Raw genomic sequence first — 22,067 nt, forward strand, 5'->3', positions numbered from 1 at the left:
ATGACTTATTTGCATTAAAATAAAAAACTAAAAGTATTTTATACCATATTGAAATGCTAAATTCCCTAAATATTCACTTTAGCATTTTAATGGTCTCAAAAAAGTTGCAATTAAATGAGTAAGCATTATTTATTTAATATATTTGACTCAAAGAATGCTTTAATAAATTTTTTGTGAGGACTTTTAAAAACAAACCATCTAAGATACTTGGTATGAAAGTTACATTTTGCAATGTAATTAATGAAAAACTATAAATATTAAAATCTGCATAAATCAGTTTTATAGAAACATCATATTTGAGTATAAATTTTATGAGAATGGACAGAGATTTGCAAAACTTTGCCATTTATGTAAAATTACATGTACCATAGTATCATTAGTATACCATGACTAGTATATCCTAAAGTGACTTTTTTAGTAAGTCAACAAAACTGATCATTAGTGATTGTTTTTGTTTTAATCTTAATAGTGCTTTTATTCCAAATGAATAATTAATGTGGCTTACTGTGGAATATTAAAATAAATGCATTTTAGTATTTAATTGCTTACTTAGTAAATAAAATATAATTTAAAATAATATTAGTTTATGTCACCTTGTAATCATTCAGAAATAAAACATTCTTGATAGAATGTTCCTGATACAAGTAGACATGCAGGAGAAACCATCTACAGTGAAATAAGGTTAAAAATAACTATTGCAGCCATCCTCTGAGTCTCCCTAAATAGCACTTTATAGAGTTTGGACTCAGTAATGTAGGCAGTGAGGAGTTACATAGATTTGTATTTGAGGAAGAAAACTGGCTGAAGTGGTGAGAGAGAGAGATGGGAGGAAGAGACCACAATTACTGAGAGTTTACCTAGAGGAAGAGATCATTAAAAAGAGAAAAAAAACAAAAACAGTGAGTTGAGAGAATTTTATGATTGAACTAGTAAGAAATACTCTCTTGACTGGATGAGAAGCTGCTGTTAAGAAGAAATTAGGGGCGCCTGGGTGGGTCAGTCGGTAAGCGTCTGCCTTTGGCTCAGGTCGTGATCCCAGGGTCCTGGGATCGAGCCCCACATCGGGCTCCCTGCTCAGCGGGAGGCCTGCTTCTCCCTCTCCCTCTGCCCCTGCTTGTGTTCCCTCTCTTGCTGTCTCTCTCTCTCTCTGTCAAATAAATAAATAAAATCTTAAAAAAAAAAATTAAACCCCAGGGTTTTGAGTTTGTTGATAAAGTAGATGGTGATGCCTCTAAATTGAAACATGAGGCAAATACAAGCAGTATGGGGTAAAAAAAGAGGAAGAAGAAAGATGACTCTGATATAGGGTATTTTGAGATTTTTTTAGGTAACAGTGGCAACGTACTTCACACGTTCCAGGAAATAGTTGGAGCTATGGATGAGGGCCCCAGGGAAGAATTCAGGACCTGGGATGTTACTCTAATTTTATCTGCAGTAAGGAAATAAAATTTTGGGATAAGATGAGATAATGGGAGGAAGATTTGTGAAGTAAGACAGGAAGAGGGCTGATTACGGAATGGTTTGGACAGTGTTTGCTTTAAACAGAGCGTCAGGATGGCCTGATCTGAGAGGGAAGAGGAGACCAAAGAGAGCCCTTTGCCACATCAGTCAACTAATGAGTGTCCAGGGCATTAACACAGTCATGCAGTCGAGTAATTAAGTCATCAGAAGAATATTCCTTTTGTCTGATCCAGTGTATTCCATTTATTCAAATGAATTAAAATATAAATTGTTGAGAAAATATGATAGATTTCAAAGCATTATCCAATTTTCTAAGGGAATTTAATTAAAAACTTGATTTTTGTGTTCCTTGTTTTCCATAAGAGCCAAACAGAAACAGTGGTATCTTTTTATTCATGTGTGCTACAGGCCCATCTTTACCTTTGAGATCTATTTACCCTCAGAACGTGCGTTTTTATTTGGAGCTGAAACATCTCAAGCTCAAAGAAAATGGACAGAGGCAATAGCCAAGGTATTTAAATATTGCATATTTACCCTAAGTCCAGAGAATATTCTTAACTTGAGGTCTGTGGTTGAGCTTCAGAGATCCATAAAAATTTTACACAAGATTCTGGGAAAAATGTCCATACTTCATTAAGTTTTCAAAGGTTATAGTCAAAAGAGATTAAGAGTTTCCTTCCTGGAGCCTTAAGGTGAGGAAAAAAAAAATGTAGGACCTTGGAGGAATCATTCTTTGAATTCAGCCATGTTATGATGATTAAGATCTTTTCACTATTTTAAGTCATTTCTATGTATGTCTCTTCATAGGTAGATATGTTATTCATGTTACACACAAAGGGGAAAGGAACAGATTCAGTGAAAGATACAAATGGAGACAAACATTGAAGGTTGACATTTTGAAAAATGCCACAAATCAGCATAGATGATGTCTTCCCATTTCAATTCTATATCAAAAAAAGTGATTTAAGACGCTGCCTTTTGAAAATGCATTATAGCTGTGCAGTTTTAAGACTGATAGCAAGTTTAAATAATTGTTTTGAAATTTGGGTTACTTCTAAATTTTTAAGGTAGAGAAACTATTTTTGTTTTTCTACCTTCCCTTGAGTCTGTAGGTAGGGAAGGGATTTCCTATTTGCACTGTCTTTATTACTTTTCTGTATTTGTTTTAACAGCATTTTGTTCCCTTTGTTGCTGAAAACTTAACAGAAGCTGACTATGATTTGATTGGTCAACTCTACTACAAAGACTGCCATGCCCTGGACCAGTGGAGAAAAGGCTGGTTTTCTATGGAAAAGTCTAGTTTGCGTTTTTGTCTTCAAATGCAAGAAGTTCAGGAAGATAGAATGCACTTAAGAAGACTGCAGGAGCTAAGTAAGATTTTTTTTTCCTCTTTCATCTTGTATTTTGGATGTGATTCTTTATAGCATATGATAATAGTAGTTTTTACATAAAATTATGATGCCTTATTTCCAAACATGACTAAGTAGTATTAATAATTGTGTCTTTATGGGTATTTGGTGTCTTGTTTTAAATGATGGATTCATGCTTTTCTCCTTTTTCTCCAGCAATCAGCACAGTGGTTCAAAATGGGGAAAAAATGGATGTCTTGCTCTTGGTAGAAAAAGGGAGGTAAGTGCATTTTTGCTTTTTACTCTTTAATTGCAATAATTCTAGGGAGTAGGGTATTTGACTATCTTCTTTGAGGGAGAAGCCACTATTTTATAGCCTGTTGGAAGTTCTCTAAAGTGTGTGTATATGTATGTCTACACACACATACACACACACACACACACACACACACACACACACACTCTCTCTCTCTCTCTCTCTCTCTCTCACTCTTCAATAGAATACACCAATAAAGCTTGCATATTTTTATATTTGTATGGGTGATCAGTGTTACATTTGTCACCAGTGTGATCACTTATTATACTTTTCTGTAGACTTAGATTCCTCTGGGACATTCACATTTAAATATTTGGAAGCACTTTGGCAGTTGTATAAATATGTTTTCATTGTGGGTATACGATAAATATAAATAATATCCTGAATTATCTGTGAGTCATGTAAAATAAAACTTGATTTCTTGAATTTATTCACTTTTTCAACAAATATTAAACACTACTTTGTATCAGACACTGTTATAGGTATTGGGCATACAGTTTGTATATAAAATAAAAATTCTACACAAGATTCTGGGGAAAATGGCCATGTGTTTTTGGACACAGTTTATGCCCTCATGAAACATGTGCATTAGTGGTAGAAACAGAATATACGCAGACAAAAAAATAGTTACATAGTATCGTGTCCATCAATTTTAAATGCTTGAAGAAGAAAAAGGTGAAGAGAGACAGCCTGATGGAGCAGTATTCTGTTTTTAGATAGGGTGGTAAGAGAGGGTATCTTTGATTAGAGATGTGCCTAAGGTGAAGAAGCAAACCATGGAACTGTCTGAATAGTGTTCCAGGTATAAGGTCAAGGATATTTTGAAGACCCTAACAGTGTGCTGTATTTAGCATGTTCACGGTCTGCAAGCGAGCTGCTGTTCGTGGGGAGATTTGAATGAGTTTGAGGGTGGAAAGAAATTATTTCAGAGATCTCTGGGCCTTATCATATAGAGCCTAACAGGTAATAATATGTAAAGATGTGAATTTTATTCTAAACCTGATGGGAAGCTGCTCATTTTGAGAGTCAGGAAGTGGAATGATCTGACTTCGGTGTTTAAAGGACTACTCTGGTTCCAGATGAATAAGCCTTTGGGGTACAAGAGTGAAAGTGAGTGTCCAGTTAGCATGCTGTTACAGAGGCCGGGCAAGGGATGGCAGACATAGTAAAACAGTGTTGAGTGGTTGGAGCCATTGTGAAGGCAGAGGCCAGAGGGCTTGTTGATGGATCAGGTGTGTGTGAGAGTTAAGGGTTACCCCAAGATTTTGGCCTGAGCAAGTACATTAATGATAATGTTCCTTTTTTTCCAGATAACAAATACAGGACAGTAGAATTAGGGTGTTAGTAAGTTTAGGGTAGTAGATCAAGAATTTGGTATTGAAAATGGTAACCTTGAGATGTCTACTTGACAGCAAAGTGGAGTTGGTGAGTGGACATGTGGATATATATATACAAGTCGAATTAAGGGGAGAGGTTGCAACTGGAGATAGAGATTTGAGAGTCATCAGCACACTGATGTTAATTTAGCCAGGGAACTGGATGGATTCACCTAGACAAAGAGTACAGACAGAAAACAGACTTGAAGATGAGCCCCTGGGACTCCAATAATTAGAGATCAAGAAGAGGGGGATGATCCAGAAAGAGAGCCTACGAAGGAGCAGCTAAGGGTCATACCACAACATTTAGGTATAGCCTCTTGAACAAACTGTTTTTTATCATTCCTTGATTATAGTGATATAGTATGTTTAGCTCTACAAGAGTACAAGATAATGTGCAAAAACATCTGTTATATAAAAATATAGCTAAATTAGCTTTCCCTTTGGTTATTTTTTTTGGTGACATGAATAATGACTCAACAGTTGTCTGAACCTGTCTTTTTCTTCAGTTTCATGGGAGGATATCAACAGCTTTAGACAGCAAGCATATTGCAGATTAGATATTTATGTCAGAGCGTGTCTTTTAATTTACAGGCATAATTAGTATTCTGTGTTTTTACTTGTTTATTTCTGGGATTATAATGATTCATGATACTTGAGATTCTGATTTTTGGTACCAGGTGATGGTTGCACTGTACTTTCAGAGTGCTGTTCATTATATGTTCACAAGTAACAACGAGATAGCATTATGTTTAGATAGTTTTATATCGTTAAAGTACTAGCAAAATGCAGTTTTTACAAGTCATCTATTCATATTTATGGAATGCCTGTTGCCTCCTACCATAATGGCAGGAAAAAAGTTGGTCAGCAGTACAGATTTGGAGTCTGAACTCCCAGAATTTATGTTTTTAAACAAACCAACAGCAACTTGTTAGTTAAATTTATTGCATTTATCATTTATATTATCAGGTTACTATAGCCAAAGTGTTTTTTTGTTTTGTTTTTACCATTTTCAGGCTAAGAAGGATTTGATCAGTGATACATTGGTTTTAATTAAAATGTTGCAAACGTGGATTAAAACGTAGCAAACAGGGGTTGGAATTATTCTAATCAATTTGATGACTTTTTATTTAATGCTTATTGCATGCAGTGCACTCACTCATGAATGCAAAATAGGGAAGCCAGAAGACAAAATGTGTTGTTATTTTGTAACATCTTGACCTTTTCACTGGACTACAGCCATCAATCAGTAGGTGAACTCAGATACACTCTGAGTTCATAGAATAGTTGAAAACTGATGGAGTTGCAAAATAATGGTCAGAGCTGCTTTAATCGTGTTTTTGATAATTTCAAAAATTTTATCTACATGTGTTATTTACAAGTCATGTTGCAAGCATTTTTACTAAAGTGAAGCACAGGGAATGTGTCAGAGACCTACAGGGACAAATATATAACCAGGTTATTTTCCTTAAATCTGTTTGAACAGCTGCCATACAAAATGTACCATTTGAAAACGACTATTTATCACATGCTTACATCCTGCTTTTCCTTGCTTTTGCTGTGTTCTCCAAATCAATGCTATTCTGACCATAACAAGAATACAATGATGAGAGTGTGTATAGAACTCACTGTATCAGGCACTGTTTCAAGCACTTTAACAGCCTTCCAGTGCCTATGTGATGTTGAGGAGGATAATCTCGTACCTCTAAGGTAAATTTCACCAGCAACAGTGGGTTTATTTGGGAACGGAGAACTGCAATTAGGGACAAGCACACTAAAATGAAAGCCCAGGCAAGTCTGGAGAACAAAAGAAAAAGAGTAGTCTTTGGGAACTTGTGGGGGGCTTTTTTAAACAAAAAGTCTTGTGGAGTGAAACTGGCAAATTATAGTGGCTTTTCATTGGCTGAGTTGTGACGGTTTCTCACTGGCTGGGCAGTTGCTGGGAAGGAGAAAACCTTTCTTCCTCCTGCCTGAGTGGTAAAGAAGTATTTGTAGTATGGACTTGCAAGATTCCCTTCCTGTTGGGTCTGCAATTAACTAACTAGTGGTTGTGCTTGAGAGCTCCCGCTTCTGGCCTCTTGACTCCATTCTAAACAAGATTTTCTTTTATTATAAATTTTCACAAATCCATTTTGAAATCAAGGTGAGGTCAGTTTATAACTTAACAACCTTAAGAGACTTTCCTTTTTGGAACAAGAATTAAGGGGCACCTGGGTGGCTCAGTCAGTTAAGCCCAGATCCTCGGATCGAGTCCTGCATCCGGCTCTCTGCTCAGTGGGGAGCGTGCTTCTCCCTCTCCCTCTGCTTGCTGCTCCCCCTGCTTGTGCTCTCTCTCTCTCCCTCTTTCTCTCTGTCATAAATAAATAAAATCTTTTAAAAAAATAAAACAAGAATTAAGTTTAACTTACCGACACCAAGTCATTCTCAAGAATTAAGTCAACAAATGTACCAGGATCCTGGATAAACGTTGTAAGTTATCAGAATTTAAAATTTCGGCATTTTATGAGAAACTTTTATTAGAAAAAATCATTTTGTTAGAAAATATTTTGTTAGAAAAAAATATATATATCTCCATATAATTCTTACCTAATTAAAGAGAGATCAGGAAGAAGGGAGGTCAGAAGTGTGAACAGTTAAGAACGTGCCTGGGAGATTGTGAGTGCACTAGATTATAAACCCTGACAGAACATGTACCGGCAATGGCACCTTGTGTGGGGCAAAGTAGGCTCTCATATTTATATATCTATGTATTTATAGACATAGACACACACGTGTATGTATATTTGTGTATGTATTTATGTATGTATGTGTTATGTGAATAAATCAGCTTCAATAGGGAATAATGGGAAAAGAGCAGGTTTGAGAGGGAGCTTGGGAAATAAGGAGTTTGATTTTAGATGTGTTGAACATGAGTTGCTTATAAATACCTAAGGACAAAGTGCTAGGAGGAAGTTGTATTTATAGATCTGGAGTTCATGTAAAGGTTAATGGGGTGGAGTTACAGATTTTGGAGTTACCGATATATAGAAGGAAGGACAGGAAGTCACTTAGGAAGAGTCTATAGAGTAAGAAGGGAAGAATTAGTGGGTTGGAGCCTTGATGAATACACATCATTTTAGAGGCTGGTAATTGTCAGGGTGGAGGAGCTGCCTTGAGTTGTTAAGCTAGTTTATCCAGAAAGTGAGGCAAGAAACCGAGAGTGGGGTCACAAAACCCGGGGAGAGAGAGTATTACAAGAAGGCAGGAACAGTCAGAACTGTTAGGTGCTGCCTGATGAGGGCAGATACTCCCTGGGATAATTGATGCGGAGTCCATCTGGTGACTTTGAAGGGAGCAGAAGTGATAAAGCAGAAACTGGATTAGATTAAGCCTGGGAATTGAGTAACTTGAAACAGCTGGTGAGTTTGGCAAGGATGTCTGGAGGTTAACAGGATTCTCGAGGTAGAAGGGATTTGTCCCAGGAAGGGTATGTGTGTGCAGTTTGTTTTAGATGGTTTGAACTTGTGCAAGTTTAAATTCTGATGGAAGGAGACACAAAAAGGGAGCTATTGAAGGTATGAGAGAGGACAAGAAGAGACCAAGGTCCCTCGATTGTAACCGGAAGAAAAGAGGAATTGATGGATGGTTTTGGATGTTGGAAACTTTCTAGATCTCGTGGGTGGAATGTTGAGAAAGATACCCAGTCTGATGGTTTTCAGTTGCTTTGTGAACTAGGAGATGAGGACGACTCCTGAGCTTTTTTGGCCTGGGTGACTTTACGATGGTTGTATCATTTACCGAGATAGGGAATGTGTGCCCCTCTCTCAGTACTCAAACAAGGCCAGTTAATTATAGCTGTGGTTGCTCAATGAGGTGTTCTAATACCATGTCAAAAGAAGAGAATTTCACTGCATTGCCCTCTTTTCCATCTCTCTTTTCATCTCTTTTTTAGCCTCTTGGGAAATAATGACTGTAAGCTAAAGTAGACTGTTAGACTTGTCAATGACAGATAAAATTGTGGCTTTAGGAAATAAAACAACTTCCAGTTATTCATGTTGATGGCATATAGAGATATTGTGAATAATTGGAAGAGAGAAACCAACCAGCTCTAAGTTTAACCTTTGTTTCTTTTTGCTAGTGATGTCTTGAACCAGAACTGCAAATCATAAATAAATTTAATAAATAATTTTACATCTTTTCCCTCACCTTGTCTACCTTTGATTAAAGTGCTAAAATATATTAATATTTCTTAAAGCCAAGGAGGAGAAAGAACCCCGCTGAAATGGAAAAGTTCATAAATTGATAATCGTCCACTGAATATAGTCACTATTTAGATATAGATTTTAATCTTCTTGGTGATTTTCTCTATGTGCATAGCATGAGTGTCTTTAGACAGAAAAATATTACAATAATATTTTACACACAACATTTTTGCTTTAAAAAGCTCTAAACAGAAGGTGTTCCAGATGGTGTCACTTTAATGTGTATTCTTTGTGTACTTTAAAAATTATTATTTTGGAAAATAAAGCTTTCTTGATTACACTTAAGGGTTTCTGGCATGCTCTTTGGTGCTATTTGGTGCTATTATTGGGACTTAGATTTTGCTTTTCTTTTATGCCTTAGGATTTCTTTGTGTGAAAAAAGATAGTGTTTTTGAGTATCTATTGTTAGTGAGTGTTCTGGACCATGAGGTTAGAAGGCATTTTCCTGGATAGTAGGTTATATATTCACTTTAACTAGAATGTTCAAAACATCCTTTTCTTAAAATTTGAAAACTATTTCTGCACTTTAGCCTGCACACTCTGTATATTTTTTCTGATGAATAAGCTGCTCTGTTCACAATCTTCACTTTCTGTAGCTACATGCCCATTTGTCAAAGACACCTTTTATTAAGCTTTTGCTGAAAGGTTGTTGGTCATAATGAATACAATATGACTAACTCAGGTATGTTATCAGAAACAGAAAAGACTGGCATTTTTTTTGTTTGTTTTTAGTGGGTGTGTGTTTGTTTTTTAAGATTACTTGGTTGACCTATAGTAAAGCATAATACACTTGATGGCTCCCAAGCCTGGCTGCATTCAGTTTTAATTGCAAATTCCAGACATAAAGAACCTAACACTGGAGAGTAAACACTTCATCAATACATTCCACAATTATGGGACAGACTACCTTTCTCAATTTGGGAGATTAACGCCCTGAGTTTAAGATTCTTATTTTAGATCAATTTATTGCATATGATGTTTTTTTTTCCTCTTGAATTGTATTTTGCAGCAGCTGATATGTTAGCAATACTCTGGAGGGTGAATTATCTTAAAGTGGTTTCTAAATTGTGCATGTAATTGCAAATTAAATAGTAGCCGATTGCCCACAATATCAGCTTGACTGCTTTTGTAACTTTCTGATGATTTAATTCATAGAGATAGTTTAATCTGAATGTTGCCAAGACAAACGAGATTCTCTTCTCTCACCGCCCCCACAGGTTTTGCAAAAAGAAAGGGACTATTCAAACTTAATAAAGTGATTTTTTGTTAGAATTACAATAGAGGGAATGCATGACCATTTAACATAAGGTAGATTTTTTTTTTTAAGATTTTATTTATTCATAAGAGACAGAGAGAGAGAGAGAGAGAGAAAGGCAGAGGGAGAAGCAGGCTCCCCACTGAGCAGGGAGCCCGATGCGGGGCTCGATCCCAGGATCCCAGGATCATGACCTGAGCTGAAGGCAGACGCTTAACCATCTGAGCCACCCAGGCGCCCTCCACAAGGTAGATTTTAAAGTATATATTATTTGCTTCCAAAGTTTCTCTTACTCAGTTTAAAGCACCATCCAAATGCTAGAATGTAAGCTTATGAACAAGTAAATGTGATATTATCTGAAGAGATATGAAAGAATGAGAAGATTGCTTCTCAATAAATAGTAGGATAATTTTTTTTTTTTTTTTAAGAGAAGCGTATTTAACTGGATCTGGAATTCTAGGTAGGATTTCAATAGAAAAAAGAAAATGAGGGGGCTAAGAGACTGAAGTATTCAGGAGGTGGAAACAATAGATTCAGAGGAATAGGAAGGCTAGGGAACAATGTCAGTGCAAATTGACCTGGACCTTGAGTTCCTGAGGAGGAAGCATGATCCAGTGAACCTGGAAAGATAGATTGACACCATATTAGTATTATCAGTTAAATGTAGTTAATAGTTTGTCTTGTTCTGGAAAAGGATTGCAGGTTCTTTACAAGGGTACAGAAGATGTAGTTTTTTGAAAGATATTTTAAAACTTAAAAAAAAATACTGTTGTTAAAAGGGTGAATTTGGATTTATTCTGCAGCCAGTGGAACACCATTAAAGGTTTTAAGCAGACTTGAAACAAGGCTGTTTCTTCCTTTCCTATATGTGATTGCCTAATAGTGTGCAGAGATGAGATTGTAAAATGGAGCCTTTGCCTTCCTGGGGAGTTAGGTGTTTTGACACTTCTTACTGAACTATTGGCTTTAGACGAAACAAGATATTTAGAATAGTATTTATTTCTGCATTATTTTTGTGACACAGTCTCTGCATCTGCAGATTTTCTTCACAATTGTTTGGTTGCTTCTGGCTAAACTTCCATCCTTATGCAGTGAACTCTTATCTGAAGGTGTGGGGAAAAAATGCTGTATTTCTATAAATTAAAATGAGAGTGATTGGTTGCAGTGACTAAAGAAAATGTGCCAGACTCCCATTTCTGACCATGAAGAAATAACTGGCATGGAACATGCCCTCCCATTTCAAACAACTAGAAAGCCAGACAAAATATATGAAACTATTTTCAGACTCTGGGACAATAGGCATTCCAGGATTATGATTATGAAGAGAAGAGAAACAAATGAAGTAAGATTTAAGATCACCTTGTCTCTCTACCTGCAGGCCCTTTTCCTTCCATGGCACAGGGAAAGGGGAGACCGAAGCAGAATGTGGTGGTTTTGCTACATTGCAAAGGTAGATATAGGAGTTTGGGGAATCTGAAGTAGCTAAAATTTTCCAGAGAGAATATTAGAACAGAGGTTAATATGTAGAAGAGAGTTTTGGAAGTCTTCATAGCAGTTTCCTTTTCACCTGTGGCTCAGTACTAATCTGGATATTTGTCGGTGAGATTCCCAGAGGCCGGGCCATGGTACTGTGAATTGAACAATGCCCAGAACTTAGATGGAGTGCGGTCACATTCCATCCCGCTAGGTGAGACCTCATTAAACATACAGGGCATTGGCAGAGACCCCAAAGGTAACACTATTGATTTAAGGCTAAACTAGCTGTAGGGTAAAGGTAGATTTATTTTTACCTTATTACTAAGCTTAAAAACAGACCTCCAGCCTAGATGTCCATTGACAGATGAATGGATAAAGAAGATGTGTGTACACACACACACACACACACACACACACACACACACACACAGGAATATTATGCAGCCATCAAAAAAAGAAATCTAGCCATTTGCAATGACATGGATGGAACTAGAGGGTATTATGCTAAGCAAAATAAGTCAATCAGAGAAAGACAATTATTATATGATCTCACTGATATGAGGAATTTGAGAAACAAGACAAGAGGATCATAGGGGAAGGGAGGGAAAAATGAAACAAGATGAAACCAGAGAGGGAGACAAACCATAAGAGACTCTTAATCTCAGGAAACAAACTGAGGATTGCTGGAGTGGTGGGGGGTGGGAGGGATCGGGTGGCTGGGTGATGGACATTGGGGAGGGTATGTGCTATGGTGAGCGCTGTGAATTGTGTAAGACTGATGAATCACAAATCTGTACTTCTGAAACAAATAATACATTATATGTTAATAAAAAAAAATATCTGCAAATCTGAGGGAAAAAAAAAACAGACTTCCAAAGGATCCCAGTGCTCCACAAGTAATTTAGTTGCCAGGTGTCAAACAGGCAAATGATGCCAAAATAAACATCAACTCTCTCTAAAAGAAGACAACAGTCCTGACACTCAGCACTCATAATGTCTAGCGTATGATTGAAATTACTAGTGTTGTGAAAAAGCTGCAAATCAGTTCACAGAAACAGAACCAGAAATGAGAAGGATAATGGAATTAGCAAAGACCCTAAATTGGGATTATTAAATATTATAAATGTGTTCAGAGATGTAAAAGAAAACATAAACATAATGAGGAAAAATGGATAACTAAAAAAAGAACCAAATGGAATTTCTAAAACCTAAGTAATACACACTCTGTAAAGAAAACTTCACTATCAGCTTAATGCCATAGTCGATTCTACATAAAAAAGAGATCAGTGACCTTGAAAGATCAGTAACCTTGAAAGCATGACAATAGGATCAAAACACAAGCATGGAAAGGAAAAAGACTAAATAAAATCAACAGAGCCTCAGTGACCAGTGGGGCAATATCAAGCAATCTCATGTAAGTGTTAATTAGAATCCCAAAATGAGAGAAGAGAAAGAAGTCAAAAAATCTTTGAAGAATTATGGGCAAATCTTATGTGAAATTGATAAAAACTATTAACCCACATGTGTACTAAGATCAGCATACCTAAAGTATGATAATCAAATTGCTGAAAACCATTTTGAGAGAAAAAAAATTAAGTATCAAGAGAAAAAAGACACATTAAATATAGGGGACAAATATGAGAGTGTCTTGTCACAAACAGTGCAAGCCAGAAGATAGTATATTGAAATCTTTTCAAGTGCTGGAGAAAAACAACAACAACAACAAAAACTCACAAAATAAGCAAACCAGCAGCTGTTAACCTAAAATACTAAATATAGCAAAAGTATCTTTCAGAAATGAAAGCAAAACAGTATGGCCAAACAAATGCTGACTTATACTAAAAGACTCAGTGTTTTCATTTTTGTGTAAATGCATAAGATACTCCCTTTTTCAGTTATTTTTGTGGGGCATGCTGTTAGCTTTTTGGTTGTGTTTAAAATGTTCTTTATGTAATTGTATTTATTTTTTATACAGTCAAATTTATTTGTGAAGGCATTCTGGTGTTGGGCAGTAGACCAGGCTAGAATATGATAGTCTGTCCATACTTTGTGGTTATTATGTTGCAATTTTGAGAAAATTGTTTTTTGTAAGTCCTGGGGGTTGGTTTCTAGGTCTTATTGAACTGTCTTGATTCGTCATAGGATATAAGAATATTTCTTTATATGACATTGAAGTGCCCTTTAAAATTTGAGAAATGGACAATTAGAATAATTTGTTTCTCTGTAGTTAGAGTTCCTCAAAGTAACTTTTCAAATTTTCAAGATGTAAATGAAATATTTCTTTGGAATTCTTATCTAGAAATGTAAAATCATTGTTTGATAATACTTGGAATCACAAAGTCGGCCAGTATATGTGTTGAAAATGTCTTTTGATGCTTTATTCCAGGCACAGAGATTAGATAAGCATCACAGGAGAAAGTTGTTGAACTGAGGCTATTAAATGTCATACATCTACTTCACTAGATGCTATATTTTAGGATTCAGTGCTTGACAGGTTGACTCAGGAGTTAACTTGTCATTACTTGTTCTACCCCTCACTAGTTCACAAGGAGACAGCTAAACTTGTCATCATGGGATTTCTTCTGAATAGAAAAACAAAGTTTGAAATGTGCACAGTTGATGGCAGAATTATACTGGTATTGCAGGAAGGTTGTTGCATTTTGGATTTCTTTCACTGTACCTGTTTGTTTATAAGCAAATAATACCAAATATTTTGTATATATTTAAAGTATCAAGTTAAAAAAAAAGAAAATATGTAAGAATCAACTAAAATTAAAACTTTCCCTTTACCTAAACTCCTGAATTTAGCAAGTCCTAATTTTGATTGTCTACATAATGTGGAGGCTTGATATTTCTCAGGGAAGTTACCTGAGTTATATAGTTTCAGTTAGACAAATGTACCCAGCAATAGAACGCTTTTGAGCTAAAGATGATTTGAGTTAAACGAAAAGGCTAAAAGCATGTCAGCAATATTACAGCAAGTGTCAGATTTCTTCAAAAAGAAAATTCAGAAACAGGAGGTCAGGGCTGCTCTGGCACAGTGGAGAGTAAGAACAATAGATACATATGTCAGAAAGCAAGAGATGAAGATTACAGGCATGCATGTCAGGGAAGAAGTAGTCGTTCTAGCAAGTTCAGAAGATGTTAGCAGTGTGTGTAGTAAAGCTGCTAACTTTATCTTCTTAGAGAAACATTTATAGAGAAGAAACTGAAGGAAAGAAAGGTGGACTTTTATTTTCTTTTTAAATTAGGGCTAGTGAATTACCAGGAATGTAAAAGATGAGCTCCCCCAAAACAAAACGAAAAACAACAACCTAGTGTTCATGCAGCTCATTTCTTTCTCTTTAGTTGAACCCAAAGTAGCCTGTTCAGAGTTTGAAATCAAGATCAAATAGTTTTACTTTGATATAAATATACATCAGTGATTACTTTTAACTTGTTTTTCAAGTGAAATTTTTCATATCTAGTAATAGGACTTAAAAAACTTATGTACCGCAAAATGCCGTGCACCGTGCTTATGACTAGACATACCAAAATGCTTTCTTCCTTGCTTGTCTGTGCCAAGTTTGGCTTGCAAAAACATTTATACATAGAACAGATGGTATAATAGAGGGCAAATCAGCTATTCATAATTAAGAAGGGACACACGTACTAAGCATCTGGATCTTAGGGATAGGCTATTAGGGATAGAGTGTCAGGGAGGGTTACCTGGAGTATACTTGGGAGAGAGTTGGAGTAGCCAGCCAAAGATCAGGAAATATTTATTGCAATAACATGTGGATTTTTTTTTAAGTGTGTCTTTAGTGTAGGAGACCGGCAGAGTTGGAGGGGAAAGTATGGGCCAGATCATAAAGGCCTTTTAGTCTTGAAAACGCCGGAGCTGTAGAAGGGAAATAACTAGAAAATTATGCCGCTGGCTTTGCATTTATTTATTTATCAATTCATTTTTAATTTTTTTTAATTGAAGTGTAGTTGACACGTAATGTTTCAGGTGTACATGTAGTGGTTCAACCTTTATATATATATGGTGAAGTGATCACCATAATAAACCTGTCTACCATTTGTCACCATAAAAGATTATTACATATTAGTATATTCCCTATGTAGTACATTGTATCCCTATGTCACATTTATTTTAACTTGAAGTTTGTACCTCTTATTTTCTACTTAGTTTGTACCCTTCCCCTATTTTCCCCATCCCTTCACTCTCCTTCTCTCTGGCAACCACCATATTATTCACTGTATCTAAGGGTCAGTATCTATTTTTTTTCCTCAGTTCCACATTTAAGTGAAATCATATGATATTTGTCTTTCTCTGACGTATTTCACTTAGTATAATACCACCTCTGTCCACCCATGTTGTCACAAATGGCAAGATTTTATTCTTTTTTATGGCTCAGTAATGTTTCATTCAAACATATAAACATATACATATAAACATATATATATGTATACACATATACTGTCAATTTCTTCCTTTATGTCTTAATATTTGCTTTATATAGTTAGGCGTCCATATGTGGGTGTGCAAATATTTACACGTGTTCTACCCTCTTGTTGGGTTGATCCCTTTATCGTTATGTAGTGTTTTTTTTGTCCCTTGTTACATTTTTTTGTTTTAAAGTCTGTTTTATCTAATATAAAGTGTTGCTACACCAACTTTCTTTTTATTTCCATTTGCATGGAATATCATTTTCCATTCCTTCACTTTCAGTCTGTGTGTGTCTCTAGATCTGAAGTGGGTCTCTTATAGACAGCGCATATACCTACATACATACATATATATGTCTTTTTAATAATCCATTCACCCTCCCACTTTCTCTTTTGATTGCAACATTTAGTTCTTATTGTAGTTATTTATAGATGTGTACCTATTGCCATTTTATTCATTGTTTTCTGTTGTTGTTGTAGTTTGTTCTTTTCTTCTCTCTTCCCTTAGGATTTGGTGACATTTGGTCCCTGGTGTTGTTTGTATTCCTTTTTCTTCATTTTGTGTGTGTGTGTGTGTGTGTGTGTGTGTGCGTGTGTGTGCGCACGCGCGCATGTGCGCACGCGCGCGCAGCTTTTATAGATAATTGGTTTTTGGTTTCCATGATGTTCATATGTAATATCCTTAGTGTATAGTAGTTTGCTTTAAGTTAATGGTTACGCCCAAGCATGTTCTAAAAGCACTACATTTTAACTGCCTACCCCCTACCACATTTTCTGTTTTTGATAATCACATTTTACACATTATTATCTTAGTAGTCCTAGATGATTTTACTACTTTTGTCTTTTAATCTACATTCTAGCTATATCGGTAGCTAGATCCTCTTCCTTTACTATATATATTTACCATTACCAATGAGATATTTTTTTCTTTCATAGTTTTTAATTTCAGTTATGGCCTTTTCTTTTTTATTTAAAGACATACTTTTAACATTTCTTGTAGCTGGTTTGATGAACTCCTTTAGTTTTTGCTTATCTGAGAAACTTCTTATCTCTCCTTTACTATTGCTGGGTGTAGAGTATTCCTGGTTGTATTTTTTTTTTTTTCCCATTCAGCACTTTGAATATATCATGTTACTCCCTTCTGTAAAATTTCTGTTATAGAATCAGCTGATAGTCATAAGGGGGTTTCCTTGTATGTAAATAGTTGTTTTTCTCTTGCTGCTTTTAAGAGTCTCGATTTAATTCTTTATACTAGTTATAATACGTCTTGGTGTGGGTCTGTTTGGGTTCATGTTATTTGGACTCTGTTCCTGGACGTGGATGTCTGTTTCCTTTACCAGGTTAGGGAAGTATTTAAGCATTATTTCTTCAAATAGGTTTTCTGTCTTTTTTTCTCTTTGTTCTCCTTCTGGGACCCCTATAATGCAAGTATTTGAATACTTGACGTTGTCCCATTGGTCCCTCAAACTATGCTCACTTTTTAAATTACCTTTTCTTTTTGCTGTTCTGATTGGGTGATTTTCATTCCTCAGTCTTCCATTCCTCTGCACTGATCCATTCTCCTGCATCTTTTAATCTGCTGTTGATTCCTAACTTCCTTCCAGTTATTGTATTCTTCAGCCCTGATTCTTTTTTATATTTTCTTCCTCTTCATTGAAGTTCTACCTGTGTTCATTTATTTCTCCTTTGATTTTAGTAAATATCTTTATGATCCTTACTTTGAGTCCATCTGGTCTAGCGTCAATCAAAGCCATTGGTTCCTTGTTTATTTTCTGTTCAGATTATCTATTGATTAAGCGGGGTGTTAAAGTCCCCTACTATTATGGCGTTATTATCAATTAGTTCCTTTATGTTTGTTATTAATTGTTTTATATATTTGGGTGCTCCCATGTTGTGGGCATAAATATTTATAATTTTTGGATCTTCTTGTTGGATTGTCCCCTTTATTATGATATAGTATCCTTCTTTATCTGTTCTTACAGCCTTTTGTTTTAAAGTCTAGGTTGTCAGATAGAAGTATTTGCCACTCTAGCTTTCTTTTGACGTACATCTGTGTGATAAATGTTTCTCCATCCCCTCTCTTTCTTTTGTTTCTTTCTTTTTTTTTTTTTTTTTGGTATGATTTTATCTATTTATTTGACAGAGAGCACACAAGAGGGAGGACCAGGCTCCCCACTGAGCAGGGAGCCTGATGTGGGGCTCGATCCCAGGCAGACGTTTAACTAGCCACCCAGGTGCTCCCATCCCCTCACTTTCAATCTGTAGGTGTCCTTAAGTCTAAAATGAGCCTCTTGTAGACAGCATAATGGTGGGTCTTGTTTTTTTATTCACTGTGACACCCTATGTCTTTGGATTAGAGCATTTAGTCCATTTACATTTAAAGTAATTATTGATAGATATGTATTTATTGCCATTTTATTATGTGTTGTTCCTGGAGATTTTCTCAGATCCTTTATTGTCTTTGTCACTTTTGGTCTTTCCTTTCCACTCAAAGAATCCCCTTTAGTATTTCTTGCAAAGCTGATTTAGTGGTATGACCATTACTTTGAACTCTTTATCAGATAGATTGCTTATCTCTGTTTTGTTTAGTTTTTCTGAGATTTTGTTTTGTTCTTTCATTAGGAACATATTCCTCTGTCTTATTTTGCCTAATTCTCTGTTTCTGTGTATTAGGTAGATCAGTTACATTTCTCAGTCTTGAGATTAGTTTTGCATATTAGATCATTCTGGCAGCCCTGAGGAGTGGAGATTAGAGAGGTGGAGAAGTGGGAAAGCAAGTTTATTAGGAGGCATTTTAGCGACCTTAAGGAGCAGTGTGAAGACCTGAAATCAAACAATGTCAGAATGAAGAGGAAGCAGAGTAAATATATTCAGGAATAAGAATCAACAGAATTCATGTGGCAGTGATGGGGTTGGGGGGGCGGGAGCCAATTTAAAATTAATTAATCCTGGGGTGCCTGGGTGTCTCAGGGTTATGAGATTGAGCCCTGTGTTAGACATGCTGGTCGTGGAGCCTGCTTAAAATTCTCTCCCTCCCCCCACAACTTGCATGTGTGTGTGCACACTCTCTGTCTCTTAAAAAAAAAAAAAAAATCCTAGATTTCTGGTGGGATAAGTGGAGAATTTCAGTACCAGTTTGGTAGGAGAAAGAGAAAGTTTTGAGATAACTGTGGCACATTAAGATGAGGGTGTCCAAAAATTAATAATAATTAGTATTATGGTTTACTACTTAGTTATTAATATTACATTCACTGAGTGTTGAGGTGTATACTATTATTACCCTCATTTTGCCACTGATGAAACTGAGGCCCAAAGAAGGTTGATAACTTGTCCCAGATCACAAAGGAAGCAAGTGCAGAGTGAAAATTTGAATTTGAGAGGTGATTACATTTTCCAGTCTCTTGGCTGCTTTATGCTCTTGCTTTTCAGTCACATGGAGATCTGATCTGTGAGATAAAGTTATAACCTGGAGATAGGGATTTGGAGTTACCACCTCCAGATGAGGGCTGAAACCACTGGCCTGGATGAATGACAGGTCTTTGCACAGTCTTTGGAGTTCATGCAAGTGCACTGAGGTTCAAAAAGAGGAAGTGAGCTTGTGTAGAAATTGAGTGACCAGAAAGACAGGAGGAAAAACCAGAAAGAATTGCATTACAAAAGCCAAAATGTATTTTTTTTTCTTAAGAAATGAAATCATCGACAGTTTTAAAAATCTTGAAAAATGTAGCCACAAAATCCAGTCACCCATGATGTTGGCCAGAGTAGTTTCAGTTCAGTTATTCAGAAACAAAATAAAAGGGGTCAGGAAATGAAGGGAGGTGAGACCATGAATTCATAGAACTTCTGTACTTCCTGGAGAGATGTAACTGCACAGGCAAAAGAGAGATGGAATGGAAGCTAGTTGTAGACAGAGGGGTTTTCTTCTCACGGATGAGACAAGATCACATTTGTATGGATTTAAGGATAATCTGTCTAGAAGTAAGAATTAAAAAAAAACAACATCCAAATTATAATTTGAAATGCTTTTAAACTTTACAGAACATTATACATCCATGGGCATACCAAGTTGGATTTCACAGTCTGGCATACCGCAATTGAGAAAGCAGCAGGTACAGATGGTAATGCATTACAGGATCAGCAGCTCAGCAAAAATGATGTTCCTATTATTGTGAACAGCTGTATAGCATTTGTTACACAGTATGGTAAGTATCACAGAGTTTTTATTCAACCCCCAGAACTCATACTATCATTCTTAGAGTTTTTAAGTGGTACCTCCATTGGACTGCATTAGAGCTCTTTATATTTGTAAGTACATCCGTGAAAAATAAAAACGTAGTCCCTGTTCAGCCAAATGCCATTCCTTCTCCCAATAAAATTCAAATTACGTAATGTACTTTTACTGTTTTCTTCTTTCACATGCATAAAAATTTTAAATGCCAGATAGAAAGAATCTATATTATAAAATGTATATTAGAAATAGGTTGAAGACTATGTTTTTAAGAGGTTACAAGCCTACAGTAAAGTCTAGGAAAAGGCAAAGGGTTGCCCCATAAGCATGTTTTTGGAAGTGGAAAACTATGGGACAGTATGTAGAGGAATTTATTTTTTTGGTGCCATACATTCAAAGTCTGTGTGTTCATTTATTTCATTCAACATGCTCTTGTTCACATGTTTACATTAAGAATCATGGTTATCGTAATAGTTTTGACTTAATTTTAACAGGCATTTTTATGAATAGCTTGCAAGTAAAAAAAAACTGGTTGACACATACATGGTCTAGCTTCATTTTAATTTAATATGCTATGATAGTATTTTAGATGTCCCTGAAAAGTAAATAAAGTATGCCTTGATTTTTCATGTTTATTTTCAAATTACTTTGAATTCCTCAAATTCCTTCTTTCTGCTACGTATTTCCTTAATACTCTAAAAGGTAGAAATTTGTTAACTATATTTTTAATATAAAAATGTTTTCTACCTGTTAATCTGTAGATAAGTGCCATTGATTTAGATTACAAATGTGGAAAAGTAAAATGATTGATCTTATATTTTGAAAAGCAATTAACTTTTATTTTTGTTCTCTCAATATTAGAAATGTCCTTGGGTGTTTTTAATTTGAAAAGAGGGTGTAATCAGTGAGGGAGCTGCTGTAAAACATTGTGTTATTAGTTCCTTACTTATTTATTGTCTCTTGTGTGCCAGCCATTGATCTTGGTACTGGAAATACAGCAATGGGAGTAAGAAGTTAAAGACAAAGCCATGAATCATGGGTTTTAGTATGAGAACTGACAATAAACTGATATGAGCAAAATGTCAAAAATAACAAAGGCCACGAAGAAAATAATTTTTAGAAATTAAATTTATAACATGCATACATTAATCTATTTTCTTCTGGGGAGAGTGGCATTTTATGTATTTTGTTTATTTCACATGTAATCCAAGTACAGTTATCATTGATACTCAGATTCACTGTTTAAATTATATAGGTTTGAATTATATATCTACTGTAAATATGTAATCACATTATGTGTCTATTACTCTATGAAATTTCTTCCTATGATAGTATGTCTGTGTTCTCCTTATCAATGGTAATCATCTGTTTATATGAAAATGGGGGAGGAGGAAGGTTATGGTCTTCATTTATTAGCCATTCCTTATTAGCGCACTTGAATTTCGTAGGTATAAATGAATTACACACATATTATGTTTTAGCAAGAGCATAACCTCATTGGGAATTTTCACATCATGTTAGTTTCATAATGGCATAGGGTCTTTCTTAAGCTGAGAAATGATTAAAATAACTCTTCTGGCTTCAATGTATCTAATTTAATGTTTCTCTAGGGAAATCAGAAGTTTCTTTGTGGTGTTTCTTTGAATTTAAAATCATTAAGCATTAGATTGTTTTCAACCAAATTTCATACATTAAAACTACTTTGTAACTCTGGCACAAGGTACATTAACTTGCATATTAAAGTAATAAAGCCAATGAAAGACTCTATGTTTTGTTTTGTTTGGTTTTTAATGAACAGAACATGGGGAAAATCCAATGTTGCCAGCATGTATAGAAGGGAAGATATCATATGCATTTAGAAAATGCCCAGTGATTAATAGAATGCAGATGGTTGACTCAGAGCTTACAACAGCAATTATTTTGAACTTCCTGAC

The 22,067-nt window shown here is 35.6% G+C and overlaps 1 protein-coding gene across 5 annotated transcripts in view; it reads left to right on the forward strand.

The window, feature by feature from the left end:
* ARAP2 (ArfGAP with RhoGAP domain, ankyrin repeat and PH domain 2) overlaps positions 1-22,067 on the forward strand; it is a 181,023-nt gene that overhangs the window by 90,771 nt on the left and 68,185 nt on the right. For all 5 annotated transcript variants that reach the window (XM_088021221.1, XM_088021224.1, XM_088021223.1 and 2 more), the window contains exons 17-20: positions 1,870-1,972; positions 2,634-2,832; positions 3,027-3,090; positions 19,944-20,107. In XM_088021221.1, coding sequence (XP_087877347.1) covers positions 1,870-1,972; positions 2,634-2,832; positions 3,027-3,090; positions 19,944-20,107 — 530 coding nt within the window. The remainder of the gene's footprint in view (positions 1-1,869; positions 1,973-2,633; positions 2,833-3,026; positions 3,091-19,943; positions 20,108-22,067) is intronic.

This window comes from Eumetopias jubatus, unplaced genomic scaffold (genome assembly GCF_037043125.1).
Source record: "Eumetopias jubatus isolate StellerSeaLion01/CBP00866 unplaced genomic scaffold, mEumJub1_p1.0 scaffold_2, whole genome shotgun sequence".
Lineage (NCBI taxonomy): Eukaryota > Metazoa > Chordata > Mammalia > Carnivora > Otariidae > Eumetopias > Eumetopias jubatus.